The following is an 18,127-nucleotide window of genomic DNA, read 5'->3' on the forward strand; positions in this document are numbered from 1 at the left end:
TTAGAGTCCTCCTCACAGCTCACACCGCCACCCAGTTGAGTGTCATCTGCAAACCTGGAGATATTACACTCAATTCCTTCATCCAAATCATTAACATATATTGTAAAGAGCTGGGGTCCCAGCACTGATCCCTGTGGCACCCCCACTAGTCACTGCCTGCCATTCTGAAAAGGACCCATTTATCCCGACTCTCTGCTTCCTGTCTGCCAACCAGTTCTCTATCCACGTCAGTACATTACCCCCAATACCGTGTGCTTTGATTTTGCACACCAATCTCTTGTGTGGGACCTTGTCAAAAGCCTTTTGAAAGTCCAATTACACCACATCCACTGGTTCCCCCTTGTCCACCTTCCCAGTTACATCCTCAAAAAATCCCAGAAGATTTGTCAAGCATGATTTCCCTTTCATAAATCCATGCTGACTTGGTCCAATCCTGTCACTGCTTTCCAAATGCGCTGCTATTTCATCCTTAATGATTGATTCCAACATTTTCACCACTACTGATGTCAGGCTATAATTGCCCGTTTTCTCTCTCCCTCCTTTTTTAAAAAGCGGTGTTACATTAGCTACCCTCCAGTCGATAGGGACTGATCCAGAGTTGATAGACTGTTGCAAAATGATCACCAATGCATCCACTATTTCTAGGGCCACTTCTTTTAAGTACTCTAGGATGTAGACTATCAGGCCCCAGCTATTTATCAGCTTACAATCCCATCAATTTCCCCAACACAATTTCCTGCCTAATAAGGATATCCTTCAGTTCCTCTTCTCACTAGACCCTCGGTCCCCTTGTACATCCGAAAGGTTATATGTGTCTTCCTTAGTGAAGACAGAAACAAAATATTTGTTCAATTGGTCTGCCATTTCTTTGTTCCCCATTATAAATTCACCTGAATCTGACTGCAAGGGACCTACGTTTGTCTTCACTAATCTTTTTCTCTTCACATATCTACAGAAGCTTTTGCAGTCAGTTTTTATGTTCCCAGCAAGCTTCCTCTCTTACTCTAATTTCCCCCTCTGAATTAAACCCTTTGCTCCTCTGCTCAATTCTAAATTTCTCCCAGTCCTCAGGTTTGCTGCTTTTTCTGGCTAATTTTCTGACGGTACGCGTTGCGGAGTTGGAGCTGATGGTGGATTCACTCTGGAGCATCCACGATGCTGAGAATGACGTGAGTATCACGTGTAGCGAGTTGGTCTTACCGCAGGAGAAGGGTCCACAGCCAGCTAGGGAATGGAAGACCAGCAGGAAGAGTAGGGCAAGGAAGGTAGTGCAGGAGTCCCCTGTGGTCATCCCCCTGCAAAACAGATACACTGCTGAGGGGTACTGTTGAGGGGGATGACTCATCAGGGGAGGGCAGCAGCAGCCAAGTTCATGGCACCGTGGCTGGCTGTGTTGCAAGGGAGGGCAGGAAAAAGAGTGGGAGAGCAATAGTGATAGGGGATTCAATTGTAAAGGGAATAGATAGGCGTTTCTGCGGCCGAAACCGAGACTCCAGGATGGTATGTTGCCTCCCTGGTGCAAGGGTCAAGGATGTCTCGGAGCGGGTGCAGGACATTCTAAAAAGGGAGGGAGATCAGCCAGTTGTCGTGGTGCACATTGGTACCAACGACATAGGTAAAAAAAGGGATGAGGTCCTACGAAACGAATTTAAGGAACTAGGAGCTAAATTAAAAAGTAGGACCTCAAAAGTAGTAATCTCGGGATTGCTACCAGTGCCACGTGATAATCAGAGTAGGAATCGCAGGATAGCGCAGATAAATACGTGGCTTGAGCAGTGGTGCAGCAGGGAGGGATTCAAATTCCTGGGACATTGGAACCGGTTCTGGGGGAGGTGGGACCAGTACAAACCGGACGGTCTGCACCTGGGCAGGACCGGAACCAATGTCCTAGGGGGAGTGTTTGCTAGTGCTGTTGGGAAGGATTTAAACTAATATGGCAGGGGGATGGGAACCAATGCAGGGAGACAGAGGGAAACAAAAAGGAGGCAAAAGCAAAAGACAGAAAGGAGATGAGGAAAAGTGGAGGGCAGAGAAACCCAAGGCAAAGAACAAAAATGGCCACTGTACAGCAAAATTCTAAAAGGACAAAGGGTGTTAAAAAAACAAGCCTGAAGGCTTTGTGTCTTAATGCAAGGAGTATCTGCAATAAGGTGGATGAATTAACTGTGCAAATCGATGTTAACAAATATGATGTGATTGGGATTACGGAGACGTGGCTCCAGGATGATCAGGGCTGGGAACTCAACATCCAGGGGTATTCAACATTCAGGAAAGATAGAATAAAAGGAAAAAAAGGTGGGGTAGCATTGCTGGTTAAGGAGGAAATTAAGGCAATATTTCGGAAGGACATTAGCTTGGATGATGTGGAATCTATATGGGTAGAGCTGCAGAATACCAAAGGGCAAAAAACATTAGTGGGAGTTGTGTACAGACCTCCAAACAGTAGTAGTGATGTTGGGGAGGGCATCAAACATGAAATTAGGGATGCGTGCAATAAAGGTGCAGCAGTTATAATGGGTGACTTTAATATGCACATAGATTGGGTTAACCAAACTGGAAGCAATACGGTGGAGGAGGATTTCCTGGAGTGCATAAGGGATGGGTTTTTAGACCAATATGTCGAGGAACCAACTCGGGGGGAGGCCATCTTAGACTGGGTGTTGTGTAATGAGAGAGGATTAATTAGCAATCTCGTTCTGCGAGACCCCTTGGGGAAGAGTGACCATAATATGGTGGAATTCTGCATTAGGATGGAGAATAAAACAGTTAATTCAGAGACCATGGTCCAGAACTTAAAGAAGGGTAACTTTGAAAGTATGAGGCGTGAATTGGCTAGGATAGATTGGCGAATGAAACTGAAGGGGTTGACTGTGGATGGGCAATGGCAGACATTTAGAGACCGCATGGATGAACGACAACAATTGTACATTCCTGTCTGGCGTAAAAATAAAAAAGGGAAGGTGGCTCAACCGTGGCTATCAAGGGAAATCAGGGATAGTATTAAAGCCAAGGAAGTGTCATTCAAATTGGCCAGAAATAGCAGCGAAGCCGGGGACTGGGAGAAATTTAGAACTCAGCAGAGGAGGACAAAGGGTTTGATTAGGGCAGGGAAAATGGAGTACGAGAAGAAGCTTGCAGGGTACATTAAGACGGATTGCAAAAGTTTCTATAGATATGTAAAGAGAAAAAGGTTAGTAAAGACAAACGTAGGTCCCCTGCAGTCAGAATCAGGGGAAGTCATGACGGGGAACAAAGAAATGGCGGACCAATTGAACAAGTACTTTGGTTCGGTATTCACTGAGGGGGACACAAACAACCTTCCGGATATAAAAGGGATCGGAGGGTCTACTAAGGAGGAGGTACTGAGGGAAATCCTTATTAGTTGGGAAATTGTGTTGGGGAAATTGATGGGATTGAAGGCCGATAAATCCCCAGGGCCTCATGGACTGCATCCCAGAGTACTTAAGGAGGTGGCCTTGGAAATAGTGGATGCATTGACAGTCATTTTCCAACATTCCATTGACTCTGGATCAGTTCCTATGGAGTGGAGGGTAGCCAATGTAACCCTACTTTTTAAAAAAGGAGGGAGAGAGATAACAGGGAATTATAGACCGGTCAGCCTGACATCGGTAGTGGGTAAAATGATGGAATCAATTATTAAGGATGTCATAACAGTGCATTTGGAAAGAGGTGATATGATAGGTCCAAGTCAGCATGGATTTGTGAAAGGGAAATCATGCTTGACAAATCTTCTGGAATATTTTGAGGATGTTTCCAGTAGAGTGGACAAGGGAGAACCAGTTGATGTGGTGTATTTGGACTTTCAGAAGGCTTTCGACAAGGTCCCACACAAGAGATTAATGTGCAAAGTTAAAGCACATGGGATTGGGGGTAGTGTGCTGACATGGATTGAGAACTGGTTGTCAGACAGGAAGCAAAGAGTAGGAGTAAATGGGGACTTTTCAGAATGGCAGGCAGTGACTAGTGAGGTACCGCAAGGTTCTGTGTTGGGGCCCCAGCTGTTTACTCTGTATATTAATGATTTAGACGAGGGGATTAAATGTAGTATCTCCAAATTTGCGGATGATACTAAGTTGGGTGGCAGTGTGAGCTGCGAGGAGGATGCTATGAGGCTGCAGAGTGACTTGGATAGGTTAGGTGAGTGGGCAAATGAATGGCAGATGAAGTATAATGTGGATAAATGTGAGGTTATCCACTTTGGTGGTAAAAACAGAGAGACAGACTATTATCTGAATGGTGACAGATTAGGAAAAGGGGAGGTGCAACGAGACCTGGGTGTCATCATACATCAGTCATTGAAGGTTGGCATGCAGGTGCACAAGGCGGTTAAGAAAGCAAATGGCATGTTGGCCTTCATAGCGAGGGGATTTAAGTACAGGGGCAGGGAGGTGTTGCTACAGTTGTACAGGGCCTTGGTGAGGCCACACCTGGAGTATTGTGTACAGTTTTGGTCTCCTAACCTGAGGAAGGACATTCTTGCTATTGAGGGAGTGCAGCGAAGGTTCACCAGACTGATTCCCGGGATGGTGGGACTGACCTTTCAAGAAAGACTGGATCAACTGGGCTTGTATTCACTGGAGTTCAGAAGAATGAGAGGGGACCTCATAGAAACGTTTAAAATTCTGACAGGGTTCGACAGGTTAGATGCAGGAAGAATGTTCCCAATGTTGGGGAAGTCCAGAACCAGGGGACACAGTCTAAGGATAAGGGGTAAGCCATTTAGGACCGAGATGAGGAGGAATTTCTTCACCCAGAGAGTGGTGAACCTGTGGAATTCTCTACCACAGAAAGTTGTTGAGGCCAATTCACTAAATATATTAAAAAAGGAGTTAGATGAAGTCCTTACTACTAGGGGAATCAAGGGGTATGGTGAGAAAGCAGGAATGGGGTACTGAAGTTGCAAGTTCAGCCATGAACTCATTGAATGGCGGTGCAGGCTAGAAGGGCCGAATGGCCTACTCCTGCACCTATTTTCTATGTTTCTATGTTTCTATGTTTCTATGCCTCTTCCTTGGATCTAACGCTATCCTTAATTTCCTTTCTTAGCCACAGTTGAGCCACCTTCCCTGTTTTATTCTTACTCCAGACAGGGATGTACAACTGTTGAAGTTCATCCATGTGATCTATAAATGTTTGCCAGTGCCTATCCACTGTCAACCCTTTAAGTGTCATTTGCCAGTCTATTCTAGCCAATTCACGCCTCATACCGTCGAAGTTAGCTTTCCTTAAGTTTCGGACCCTGGTTTCTGAACTAACTGTGTCACTCTCCATCTTAATAAAGAAATCTACCATATTATGGTCACTCTTCGCAAGGGGCCTCGCACAACAGGATTGCTAATTAGTCCCTTCTCATGACACATCACCCAGTCTAGGATGGCCAGCTCTCTAGTTGGTTCCTCGACATATTGATCAAGAAAACCATCCTTAATACAATCCAGGAAATCGTCCTCTACCGCATTGCTGCCAGTTTGGTTAGCCCAATCTATATGTAAATTAAAGTCGCGCATGATAACTGCTGTACCTTTATTGCACACATCCATTATTTCTTGTTTGATGCTGTCCCCAACCTCACTACTACTGTTTGGTGGCCTGTACACAACTCCCACCAGCTTTTTCTGCCCTTTGTTATTCCGTAGCTCCACCCACACCAATTCCACATCATCCAAGCCAATGTCCCTCCTTACTATTGCATTAATTTCCTCTTTAAACAGCAACGCCACCTGCCTCCTTTTCCTCTTTGCCTATCCTTCCTAAATGTTGAATACCTCTGGATTTTGAGTTCCCAGCTTTGGTCACCCTGGAGCCATGTCTCTGTGATGCCAATTACATCATATCCATTAACTGCTATCTGCACAGTTAATTCGTCCACCTTATTCCGAATACTCCTCGCATTGAGGCACAGAGCCTTCAGGCTTGTCTTTTTAATACATCTTGACCCTTTAGAATTTGTCTGCAATGTTGCCCTTTTTGTTTTTTGCCTTGGGATTCCCTGCCTCCACTTTTACTCTTCTCCTTTTTATCTTTTGCCTCTGTCTCCCTTTTATTTCCCTCTGCCTCCCTACATAGGTTCCTGTCCGCCTGCCATAATAGTTTAACTCCTCCCCAACAGCACTAGCAAACACTCCCCATAGGACATTGGTTCCGGTCCTGCCCAGCTGCAGACCATCCGGTTGGTACTGGTCCCACCTCCCCCAGAACCGGTTCCAATGCCCCAGGAATTTGAATCCCTCCCTTCTGCACCACTCCTCAAGCCACGTATTCATCTGAGCTATCCTGCGATTCCTACTCTGACTAGCACGTGGCACTGGTTGCAATCCTGAGATTACTACTTTTGAGGTCCTACTTTTTAATTTAGCTCCTAGCCCCGTAAATTCGTCTCGGAGGACCTCATCTCGTTTTTTTACCTGTATTGTTGGGACCTATGTGCACCATGACAACTGACTATACACCCTCCCTTTTCAGAATGTCCTGCACCCTCTCCGAGACATCCTTGACCCTTGCACCAGGGAGGCAACATACCATCCTGGAGTCTTGGTTGCGGCCGCAGAAACGCCTATCTATTCCCCTTACAATCGAATCCCCTATCACCATAGCTCTCCCACTCTTTTTCCTGCCCTCCTGTGCAGCAGAGCCACCCACGGTACCATGAACTTGGCTGCTGCTGTCCTCCCCTGATGAATCATCCCCCTCAAAAGTACCCAAAGCGGTGTATCTGTTTTGCAGGGGGATGTCCGCAGGGGACCCCTGCACTACCTTCCTTGCACTGCTCTTCCTGTTGGTCACCCATTTCTATCTGGCTGTGTACCCTTTACCTGCTGTGAGACCAACTCGCTCAACGTGCTATTCACGTCATTCTCAGCATCATGGATGCTCCAGAGTGAATCCACCCGCAGCTCCATTGCCGTAATGCGGTCTGTCAGGAACTGCAGACGGATACACTTCTCGCACACGTAGTCGTCAGGACACCGGAAGCGTCCCTGAGTTCCCACATAGTACAGAAGGAGCATAACACGTGTCCGAGCTGTCCTGCCATGACTTACCCTTAGAATAACTTAATTTGGCAACAACAATGCAAAAGGTTACTTACTGATGAAGAAAAGAGATCAAAAAACTACTTACCAATTACCAGCCAATCACTTACCCCCTTGGCTGTGAAGTCACTTTTCGCTTTCTTTCTACTTCTTTTTTGCCTTCTCCCTGCAGCTGCACCAGCTAGCCTTTATAGGCCTCTGACCCCGGACTCACACCTCTCCACGACCACGAACTCCCGCTGCCTCTCGCGGCCTTTATAGGCCTCCGACCCCGGACTCACACCTCTACACAACCGCGAACTCCCGCTGCCTCTCGCGGCCTTTATAGGCCTACGACCCCGGACTCACGCCTCTCCACGACCATGAACTCCCGCTGCCTCTCGCAGCCTTTATAGGCCTCTGACCCCAGACTCACGCCTCTCCATGAGCACGAACTCCCGCTACCTCTCGCGGCCTTTATAGGCCTCCGACGTCCCCGGACTCTTGCCTCTCACCGACCACGAACTCCCGCTGCCTCTCGTGGCCTTTATTGGCCTCCGACATCCCCGGACTGTCGCCTCTCACCGACCAAAGTATCATTTGCCAGTCTAATCTAGCCAATTCGCACCTCATACCGTCAAAGTTATCTTTCCTTAAGTTCTGGACCCTAGTTTCTGAATTAACTTTGTCACTCTCCATCCCAATAAAGAATTGTACCATATTATGGTCACTCTTCCCCAAGGGGCCTCGCACAACAAGATTGTTAATTAGTCCCTTCTCATTATATATCACCCAGTCTAGGATGGCCAGCTCTCTGGTTGGTTCCTCATTGGTCTAGAAAACCATCCCTAATACACTCCAGGAAATCCTCCTCCACCGCATTGCTACCAGTTTGGTTAGCCCAATCAATATGTAGATTAAAGTCGCCCATGATAACTGCTGTACCTTTATTGCACACATCCCTTATTTCTTGTTTGATGCTGTCCCCAACTTCACTACTACTATTTGGTGGCCTGTACACAACTCCGACGCGCGTCTTCTGCCCTTTGGTATTCTGTAGCTCCACCCATACTGATTCCGCATCATCCCAGCTAATGTCCTTCCTTACAATTGCATTAATTTCCTCTTTAACCATCAACGCCATCCCGCCTCCTTTTCCTTTCTGTCTATCCTTCCTAAATGTTGAATACCCCTGGATGTTGAGTTCCCAGCCTTTGTCACCCTGGAGTCATGTCTCCGCGATGCCAATCACTTCATATCCATTAACTGCTATCTGCGCAGTTAATTCGTCCACCTTATTCCGAATACTCCTCGCATTGAGGCACTCCTTCAGGCTTGTCTTTTTAACTCCCTTTGCCCCTTTAGAATTTTGCTGTAATGTGACCCTTTTTGCTTTTTGCCTTGGGTTTCTCTGCCCACCACTTTTACTATTCGCCTTTCTATCTTTTACTTCTGACTCCATGTTATTTCCCTCTGTCTCCCTGCCTAGGTTCCCATCCCCCTTCCATATTAGATTAACTCCTCCCCAACAGTGTGCATGTGCAGAAGGGGATCGGGTGTGCATTGGTGGCACTGGGATACCGCGAGCATGCGCAGAAGGCCACAAAGATGTTCGTCAGATACTCAGTGACTGAATATAGCAGATTAAGGGCTGCTCTAATTGATGAGTTTAACAATATCAAAGGAGCTGATTGGGTAGATAGAGAGAAAGTAATTGCACTGGAGGGTGAAGTCGTGAACAATGCACTTAGGGTTTGGCTTTAATGGAATACAATATTAAATAACATGGATAAGGTAAGCCCAGAGACTAAACCAATGGATGTAAATGGAAATTGGTGAAAAGTAAACATGGAACAGAAATTTAAAAAGTGAAGATTTTGAAATAGTGTACAAAGCAAACCAACAGAGGCAAAATACAATTAGATGTCCTGATGAGACAATTAATGTACCAGATGGATGAGTTTCAGGTGAATTGATTCTACTCCCATTTCTTGTGCAATGCAAACTGACCATTTTGCCTTACCTCAAAAAAGTGCTTGCAAGTATAGTCATAACCAAACAATGCAAGTCCCAACACGAGCTTTCTGGATTCAATACCCAGATTGATATAAGCGGACAGACCTAAATGGGCAAAAAACAACAATGAGGTTCTTAGATTAACTTTGATATAGGGCAGGTAGACCCTGAACATCTTATTGTACATACCTGATACAACCTGGTGATAAGGAGTATTTGACATTGCAAAACACTCGTTCATCGTTTCCTCATGCATATCATAGGATTTCACAATCAAAAAGTCACAATGTTTTGCAATTGTAGCAAAGTCATAGCATTGGCCCTCTATGCAGTTTGGAGCCCAAGGCACAGTAAATGTGATCTAAGGGCCAAAGAATAACACGAAGAAGTTAATTAGTAGCACTTTAGGTTAACAAGATATTAATCATGTTTAGTACCTCATCATTCACCCAAATTCTTCCGACAATTTTTCTGTCAATTATCTCTCCTCTCCTCGAGGCATCAAGTTGTGACCAAATTGCAATCGCAAAACTACCGGCCATGCTCCAATACCTGATCAAAGTGATGTAAGATATTGTGAATTGGAAGAAATAACTTGAGACCAAGATGTCCCTTCAGATTGGTGTTAGAATAAAGGATTAATTCCCTGGTTCAATAGCCAAAGTGATTTGAACAGCGTGAACATCAATAACTGATAACAGGCAGCTTCAAACATCTGAAGGCCAAGAATGGAATGTCTGACTCCAACCTTGGGAGGATGTGAAGAGGGGGGTTTCACCCAAGAGTTGAGACAAAGAACCCGACATACAATAGGTTAAATGGTCCTGTCCGTATCCTACACCAGGTCCATCCCTAAAAAGAATTAAAAAGAAAGACCCAGAAGGCATTTCAGGGCAGACGGTGAAGAAAAGAACTGTTCGTACCACCAGCCGTCTGTGCGATCGGGACTAATAACAACTATTTATCACGGTCGTAGGTCTACTATGTCTGTCCTGATTGTGTGTTGTGTTTGACTATATTTGAACTATCAATTCATTTGCCTTATAACTCCTAAGACCCTTTGGGTATCTGTGAGTGACCTGTGATCCTGAATCTTACAGTGATCACATTTGATCACGTGAGGCCAGACATTAATAGGTCGAAATTCGCTACTAGTGTTTTTGAGACGGGGTCACCGCTTGAGTGCTGATTTTACCGCCAGGCATTAGGTGCAGGCTCTCACGACCAAATTCAGTTTTTACACCCAAAGGTGGCAGAGCAGCGCTGAAAAGTGGCGTTGCACACACATCCTCGGGCGGAGGCTCAGGAGGCTACCGCCATGCTCGGAAAAACAAGCGGAAGAAAAGGGAAGGAAAAGTAAATTACTAAAAGTTCTCCGATCCACACACACACATTTCTCCACTCTTAAAACTAATGAAATCATGCAGAAATAAATAAAGAGAAAAATGTACCTTCCTTTCTCGGCGATTCCCCTCATAACTGCTCTTGAACCACCACTTTTTTCAGACTGTACGGCAGCAGTTCAAAGCAAATATCCCGACAGAGCCATTGTTTGCTGATGATGTCACTACGTGGGTGGCGTTAGCTGGCTCAGTGTTGCCTCTTGGTGTCTCTGCCAAAGAGCCTACTCTATTTCAGCCGGGCCGTGGACGCCACTTAACGATGATGGGAGGCTGTTGCCGGCCGTTTGCCACCTACCGCCGGTGGTAACGGGCGGCATCCACAACCAAATTTCGACCCCTGAGTGCTGGCAGGATATTAGACTGTGAGGGAAGGAGCAAAGCAGTTGGTGTCCTTGCCCAACATCTGCACTGCAGTTTCAGCGGGTGGTTCCAGATAGCAATCAAATGGTTCATTTGACCCAGTGGCACGAGGGGCAAATTTTTCCCTCCAATATTCCAGCTGCGAATAGACCATGGGCTAGACTTTCCACTTTTGTGCAGATCGCCCAAAAATGGTCGTTATTTCCTGCGTGGGTGGAAAAAATGGGTTTTGAGATTGCCGGATTATCGCCCATTTTCAAAACCCGAACTTTCCATTTTTGAAAATGGGCGTTACCGCGAGCTAGCTGAAATGGGCGTTAGCGTTACATTTTTTTGACCTTCTGCCATAAAGTGTCGCTGACCAGAGCAACAGCATGGTAACGCTCATTTCCCGCGTTTCAGGAGGTCAGGGGTCATCATTACATGCGCAGAAGAGGAGGCAGAGTGAGAGGGAGCAGAGAGGAACTGAAACATGTGTGGGTGTGGTGTGTGCTTGTTTGGCTGTTTTGGGAGGCAGGAGTGAGATTTACCAGCAGAAAAAAGCCTACTAAGCACAAAGACGGTAGTTGGCACCGACTTTTTGTGGAACAAATAATATTTAATTTGGAAGGAATGGAGGAAGCGACCTAGCACAGTATGGAGACTGACGCTGGTGAAAACAGTGAGCTGGGAGAGGAACAATTGGGAGGACAAAAAAGAGCGAGGAAGTTCTCGGACGAGGCAAATGCATCCCTCATGCAGGAGGTCAAGTCACGCTGGGGTCAATTGACCCAGGGAGGGCATGGGACACCCACCCCAAAGACCTACCAGAAGATATGGCCGAGATAGCCGAGGTGGTCTTGTCGATGACCAACGAGGTGCGTGAGGGCAACCAAACCTGCAAGCGACGGAACGACCTTGTCGGATCCACCACAGTAAGTATTACATTTATTTACATGTACTTATATATTTATATGATTGGAATTGTAAGTGTAATGAGTGATTAAAATCAGATGTGATGTCTTGCACTTATACCGGGAAGGTTACTCAAAGCCTGCGGTCATGGTGTATAATGATTACATCTGTCGGTTATGTGTTGTATCAGTCTCTGTGACAGTACCGAGCAATAATATCACGCAATGATCTCATGCCATGTCGTGCTGTTGTTACCTTTTATAGAAGTAGCTTTCAAGGAATAGGGCCGAGCAGATGTTAACGTGTGGGGGGGCGACATCACTGAAATCAAGGAGTGGATGTTGGCACTAGTGGGGAGCCACCCCCCGGTCAGTCACGCAAACAGCAGCAGAGCCTGATGTGATGCCACGTGAGTAAAGTATACATCATTGTGTGATGTAAAGTCAATAGATGCCACACACACTCATATCCGACCAATATTATATGATAGATGAATCATAAAATTCTTGTCTAAATAATGATGTCCTCATGAGAATCATTGCATTGCAGAATTTGGTGATAGTCATGAAATGTGATGTCTTGATGATCTTGATAGTGGTGTTTTTGTCGTGCATATGCTGTGTGTAGCGCTAGACTCACCATGTGCCCCTAGCACCCCCTTCTCCTCTAATAACCTCATTTATGTTTAGCAGCTCAGCCAGCAGCACGGCCCCAGGCAAGACCACAGAGGCCAGAAGGTGAGGGCGCGGGGCCGGACTCACCGGACGATCCTCGATGTGGTGCTGAGGGGCACCGATACTCACCCGTGCACCTGCCGGGTCCTTTCTCAACGGATGACAGTGCTGACTTCGAGGAGCCTGCATCCCCAACTTCCATATTCCATTCGACACTAATGACATTTAGTACTCCCGCGGCCATTCGCACATCCAACATGGAGGTACCGGGCCCAAGCAACTTGCCACAGGGCGCCCCAGGTGTCTCCAGACCGGCGCCGACCAAGCGGAGGTTGGTTATACGTGGCAGGTCTGCACCACGAGCAGCAGATCTGAGCAGGGGCATGGTAGACTTGTCCAGGAGGAGTGTTGACATAGGTCAGCAGATCCAACAAATAATGGGGGGCAAATCCCTCCAGCTGGCCAGCATGTCTGCCACTATGATGGCGGACATGCCACAGCTGGTGGAGGCCATGGAGCCAATAGCCAGGAACACTGATGGCGGAGGCCTCCCAGTGGTCCCGGAGCACGGCACTGCGCCCCAAAGTGCAGTACCCCAATGCCAATGACACATGAGAGCCAGGACGAAGATATTGCTTTTGGCCCGGAGGACATTCCCACCTCGGGACCGTCCTCTCCCGTATCCGTCCAAGCAGCGGTTCTGCCGTCATCCCCCCCAATGAAGCAGCACCTGAGGAGCTCCTCAGCCAGGCTGCTTGGAGGCAGGAGGGGAAGGGGAAGGGGTAGAGGTGTGGGGTAGAAGTGGAGGGGGGAAAGGAAAGTGAGGTGCAGGTGTTGTCTTGGGCATATTTTTATGTTGTTTGTGCTATTTTGGTGAGAGGTTCGAGGGAAGGGGTGAGGGGGCTATCTTGCTAGTTTGCATTTGTGTTCTGTGTTGCTGGAAATGGTGACCATTCGAATGATATAAATGTGATAAATTTGTTGTGAGGTGGGGAGAGGTGTATTTTACACTTATAATTATGATTTCACATAAATGGTTGGATTAAATGTTTTATATTCAACATAACATTGTTGCACAGTGTCTCAGATAGCTGCACCATTACACACTGGTGATTCCTAAACATGAAAGGGTATAATTACACTTAACTTGAATCAACTTAAACTTTAACAGTCACCAAGGTGATGCACACCAGTGATGTCTGACCTGCACACCCAGCAGTGTTGCAGCTTTGTAAATAACCACAACGTTCTTTCATTTATGAGCTGCTGACATTAGTTTCCATTTTGTGGCTAAATGGGCGATATATGGGCATTATACCTCATTTCAGCGTTAAAATGACGTTAAGTGGGTGATATGCATGCAAAAATAACGGAAAGTCTAGCCCCATGATTTGTACGGCTTGCGTATTCACTGCCTTAACACAAGGCATTAATGAGCCGACACTTAAGAATTAAATGACAGCACGTCAGGTTAGCAAGGTCTGTCATATAAAAACCTCATAACAATAAAATCTGCTTCAAGCATCATTGAATAAAAATGCAGCAAGTGCTTTAAACCTATTTAATGGTCCTTAATTTCAAAATAAACCATCGCGTGTAAATCACGGGACATTTCCGAAGGATGTTATAGGGCCCTGCATAAATACAAGTTTCTCTTCCCTTTACGAAAGATTTTGATAGAGTGAGTTAGAATAAACTGTTTTCAGTGGCAGGAGGGTCGGTAACCAGAGGACCCCGTTAAGGTAATTGCCAAAAGAACCAGAGGTGACATGAGGAGGATATTTTTCACAGCAAGTTGTTGGTAACTTTCAAAGGCAATTGGATAAATACTTGAAGGAAAAAAGTTGTAAGGCTATGGAGCGAGAGCAGGGGGATGGGAGTCATTGGGCAGTTCTTTCAGAGAGCAGGCACAGGAACGATGGGCCAAATGGTCATCTTCTGTGCTCTATTGTTCTGTGAACTTGTGTGAATATTACAGTTTGAACCATGCCATTCATGGAAGCTGGGCTTCAACTAACGGTAGAATTCTGGGCTACAAGTGGTGCAGCACCAAGTTTGCTGTATATCCAGTTGAAGCTGATTCAAATTAAAATTTCTAACCTCAGCTTTGGTCAAAGCAGAATGGAACCAGATGGTGCACTAATAAACAGCAGCTAAATATCACTATTTCCATTTTCTTCTCCAGAAAAATATCAATGTTCCTTTATAATTAAATAGAAACAAAAGTGTTATCCTCATTTTTTTAAATGGCTCCTTTACTTTAACTCTGCACTCCTTACTATGACCATCAACATATTCCCTGTCACTCCCGGGAAATGTGCATCCCTATAATTACTACATAACCAGGCTGATGTAACTTCAGTTTTTCCCGATGTCCAGTTGCGTGCGCAATTTGACTGTCACTTCGAACCTGAGACATTCACTTCTATTTCCACAACTTCTCCCGCTTGATCTTTTCTCCCTATCCCCCCCCTGACCTTCTCTCCTGTCGTCATGCTGCCTTTCAACTCCCCTCTCTCGGATACTCTGTCCTCCCAAATCCCTACCCCGACCCTTCATTACACTTCGACCTTCCTCCTCTCCTGCCGCCGTCGCAGGCTCGACTCGCTCTTAGATAAGCCTGCAGCTTCTCTCTGTGCCTCTCTTGGTATGCTCCGAAGGGCCCACCGTGGCACTCGTCACTGTCTCCTCAGGGGTAGTGTCCCCAACGGTCCCACCCCACTCTCCCACCGACCTTGCCACCCAGCTAGCCCACAGGGAGATGACCTTCGTCCAACTCATCCCTCCAAGTGCTGACCCTGTGGATGCTGGCAGTGGATCATCCATCACCGACCCTCTCCGCATTTCCCTCCAACAACTGCCTTGCTATCCATGAGTTTATCGTGGATGATTGCATCGACATCTTGGACGTGACGGAAACTTGGCTGAGGGGTGATGAAACCTTGGGGCTGAAATTGCCCCTTACTTTAAGGCCTGTTACCGCCGGAAATCAGCGGCCATGCTGCGGAGTGCAATGGCCGCCGATTTCACATGTAATGGCCACATTTAAAAAATTCCACTCCTGCAGTATCCCGTCAGTGACCCACTCCCCCCCACTGCTACTCTGCTGTCTATCAATCCTAAGTGCGTCATAAGCGCGTACACCCGCTATGGCGAAATTCCGCCGAACAAATCGTGCTCCCACAGCACGGTGCCAAAAGTTGCTGTTTTCTGCCGGTGCAGTGAGGTTGTAAAATGGCGGTGCGGCTCCCATTAATGGGAATACCTACTACCACGGCCACCATGTTATATATTTTGTCGGCCAACTGCCATGTCGGGGTAACAATTATGCCCCCGGGTTCGGCCGGGCCACCAACAGGAAACCTGCCACCCCCTCTTTGGTGCCAGGCCACTGGTCCGGCCTAAACATTCCCTGGTGGCCCAGTGGACCGAACCTAAACAATCGCGCAGGTTCTCCCCTTTAAGTGAAGGGGAGAGCCGTGGTGATGCGGCACCGTGATGACATCATCAGCGCTACGCTGATGACTGACAGCGGCGGCCACCCCGCCCAACCCCAACGTCCTCCGCTCGAGTGTGCTCACTGCCGCACTTCCGCCCCTGTTATGACCGACTTCCGATCCACCGGGAATAAAAAGCCAAAGGGCAGAATTTCGTTCAAGAGGCCAACGCAACCAACATCATCATCAGAGGCAGTCCCTCGGAATCGAGAAAGACTTGCTTCCACTCTTAAAATGAATCCTTAGGTGGCTGAACAATCCAATATGAAAAACACAATCCCTGTCACAGGTGGAACAGATAGTCGTTGAGGGAAGGGGTGGGTGGGACTGGTTTGCCGCATGCTATTTCCGCTGCCTGCGCTTGATTTCTGCACGCTCTCTGCAATGAGACGCGAGGTGCTCAGCGCCCTCCCGGATGCACTTCCTCCACAGGGCGGTCTTTGGCCAGGGACTCCCAGGTGTCGGTGGGAATGTTGCACTTTATCAGGGAGGCTTTGTAACGTTTCTTCTGCACACCTTTGGCTTGTTTGCCGTGAAGGAGTTCCGATTTGAGCACTTGCTTTGGGAATCTTGTGTCAGGCATGCGAAAAATGTGGCCTGCCCAGCGGAGCTGATCAAGTGTGGTCAGTGCTTCAATGCTGGGGTTGTTTGCCTGGTCGAGGACACTAAAGTTGGTGAGTCAGTCCTCCCAGGGGGTTTGTAGGATCTTGCGGAGACATCATTGGTGGTATTTCTCCAGCGACGTGAGGTGTCTACTGTACAGGGTTCATGTCTCTGACCCATAAAGGAGGGCGAGTTTTACTCCAGCCCTGCAGACCATGAGCTTGGTGGCAGTTTTGAAGGCCTGGTCTTTAAACACTCTTTTCCTCAGGCGTCCGAAGGCTGCACTGGCGCACTAGAGGTGGTGTTGGATCTCGTCGTCAATGTTTGCTCTTGTTGATAAGAAGCTCCCGAGGTATGGGAAATGGTCCATGTTGTCCAGGGCTGTGCCGTGGGTCTTGAGGGGCAGTGCTGTGCAGTGAGGACAGGCTGGTGGAGGAGCTTTGTCTTATGGATGTTTAGCGTAAGGCCCATGCTTCCATAGGCCTCAGTCAATACGTCGACTGTGTCCTCGATTTCAGCTTCTGTATCAGCGCAGATGCAGACATCGTTTGCGTCCTGTCACTCGACGACAGAGGTTGGGGTGGTCTTGGACCTGGACTTGAGACGGCGAAGGTTGAACAGGTTCCCACTGGTTCTGTAGTTTAGTTCACCACCAGCGGGCAGCTTGTTGACTGTGAGGTGGAGCATGGCAGTGAGGAAGATTGAAAAGAGGTTTGGGGTGATGACGCAGCCCCGTTTGACCCTGGTCCGGACGTGGATTGGGTCTGTAATGGATCCGTTGGTAAGGATCATGGCCTGCTTGTCGTCGTGTAGCAGGCGCAGGGTGGTGACGAACATTTGGGGTCACACGAAACTGCGGAGGACGCTGCATAGACCCTCACGGTTGACAGTGTCAAAGGCTTTTGTAAAGACGAAGGAGGCCATGTATAAGGGCTGGCGCTGCTCCCTGCATCTTTCCTGCAACTGTCGTGCTGCAAAAATCATGTCCGTTGTGTCCCGTGGGGAACGAAATCCACGCTGCAACTCCGGACGGAGCCCCTCAGCTACTGGGAGAAGACTGTTGAGGAGGACACTTGCGACTCCTTTCCCAGTGGCTGATAGCAGGGAGATTCCTCTGTACTTGTCCCCTTTTTAAAAGATGGTCACAATCACTGCATCTCTGAGATCTCCCAGCATGCTCTCCTCCCTCCAGGTGCGCGAGATGAGGTCATGCATTCGCACCAACAGTGTCTGCCCGCCATACTTCAGTGCCTCAGCAGGGATTCCATCCTCTCCCGTAGCCTTGTTGTTTTTAGGCTGTTTTCTATCTTGTGCAGTGTTGAGGTTTTGCCGAGGGGGTGGCGGGTAGCATGCTGTGGGATGGAGTCGAGAACACTTGGATCAAAGGCAGAGTCTCGGTTGAGGAGATCTTCGAAGTGCTCCTTCCAGCGGGCCCCGACTGCCTCGGTGTCTTTGATGAGTGTTTCCCCGTTCTTGGCCAGCAGTGGGGTGGGGCCTTGGGTGTTTGGGCTGTAGGTGGCCTTGACTGCGATGAAGAATCCTCGCACATCATGCTGTATCTGCTGTGCTTTCTCCATCCACCACCTGTTCGTTAGGTCTCGGGTTTTTTGGTGGACCTCACTCTTGAGCCATTTGTAATACTGCTTTGC

The 18,127-nt window shown here is 47.6% G+C and overlaps 1 protein-coding gene across 1 annotated transcript in view; it reads right to left on the reverse strand.

Annotated features, from left to right (window-relative positions):
* Positions 1-18,127, reverse strand: part of LOC139268373 (di-N-acetylchitobiase-like) — a 71,509-nt gene that overhangs the window by 41,645 nt on the left and 11,737 nt on the right. The window contains exons 5-6 of the mRNA XM_070886443.1: positions 9,237-9,408; positions 9,055-9,152 (exon numbers count right to left, since the gene is read on the reverse strand). Of these exons, the coding sequence (XP_070742544.1) occupies positions 9,055-9,152; positions 9,237-9,408 (270 nt within the window). The remainder of the gene's footprint in view (positions 1-9,054; positions 9,153-9,236; positions 9,409-18,127) is intronic.

Source organism: Pristiophorus japonicus, chromosome 8 (genome assembly GCF_044704955.1).
Source record: "Pristiophorus japonicus isolate sPriJap1 chromosome 8, sPriJap1.hap1, whole genome shotgun sequence".
Taxonomy (NCBI): domain Eukaryota; kingdom Metazoa; phylum Chordata; class Chondrichthyes; family Pristiophoridae; genus Pristiophorus; species Pristiophorus japonicus.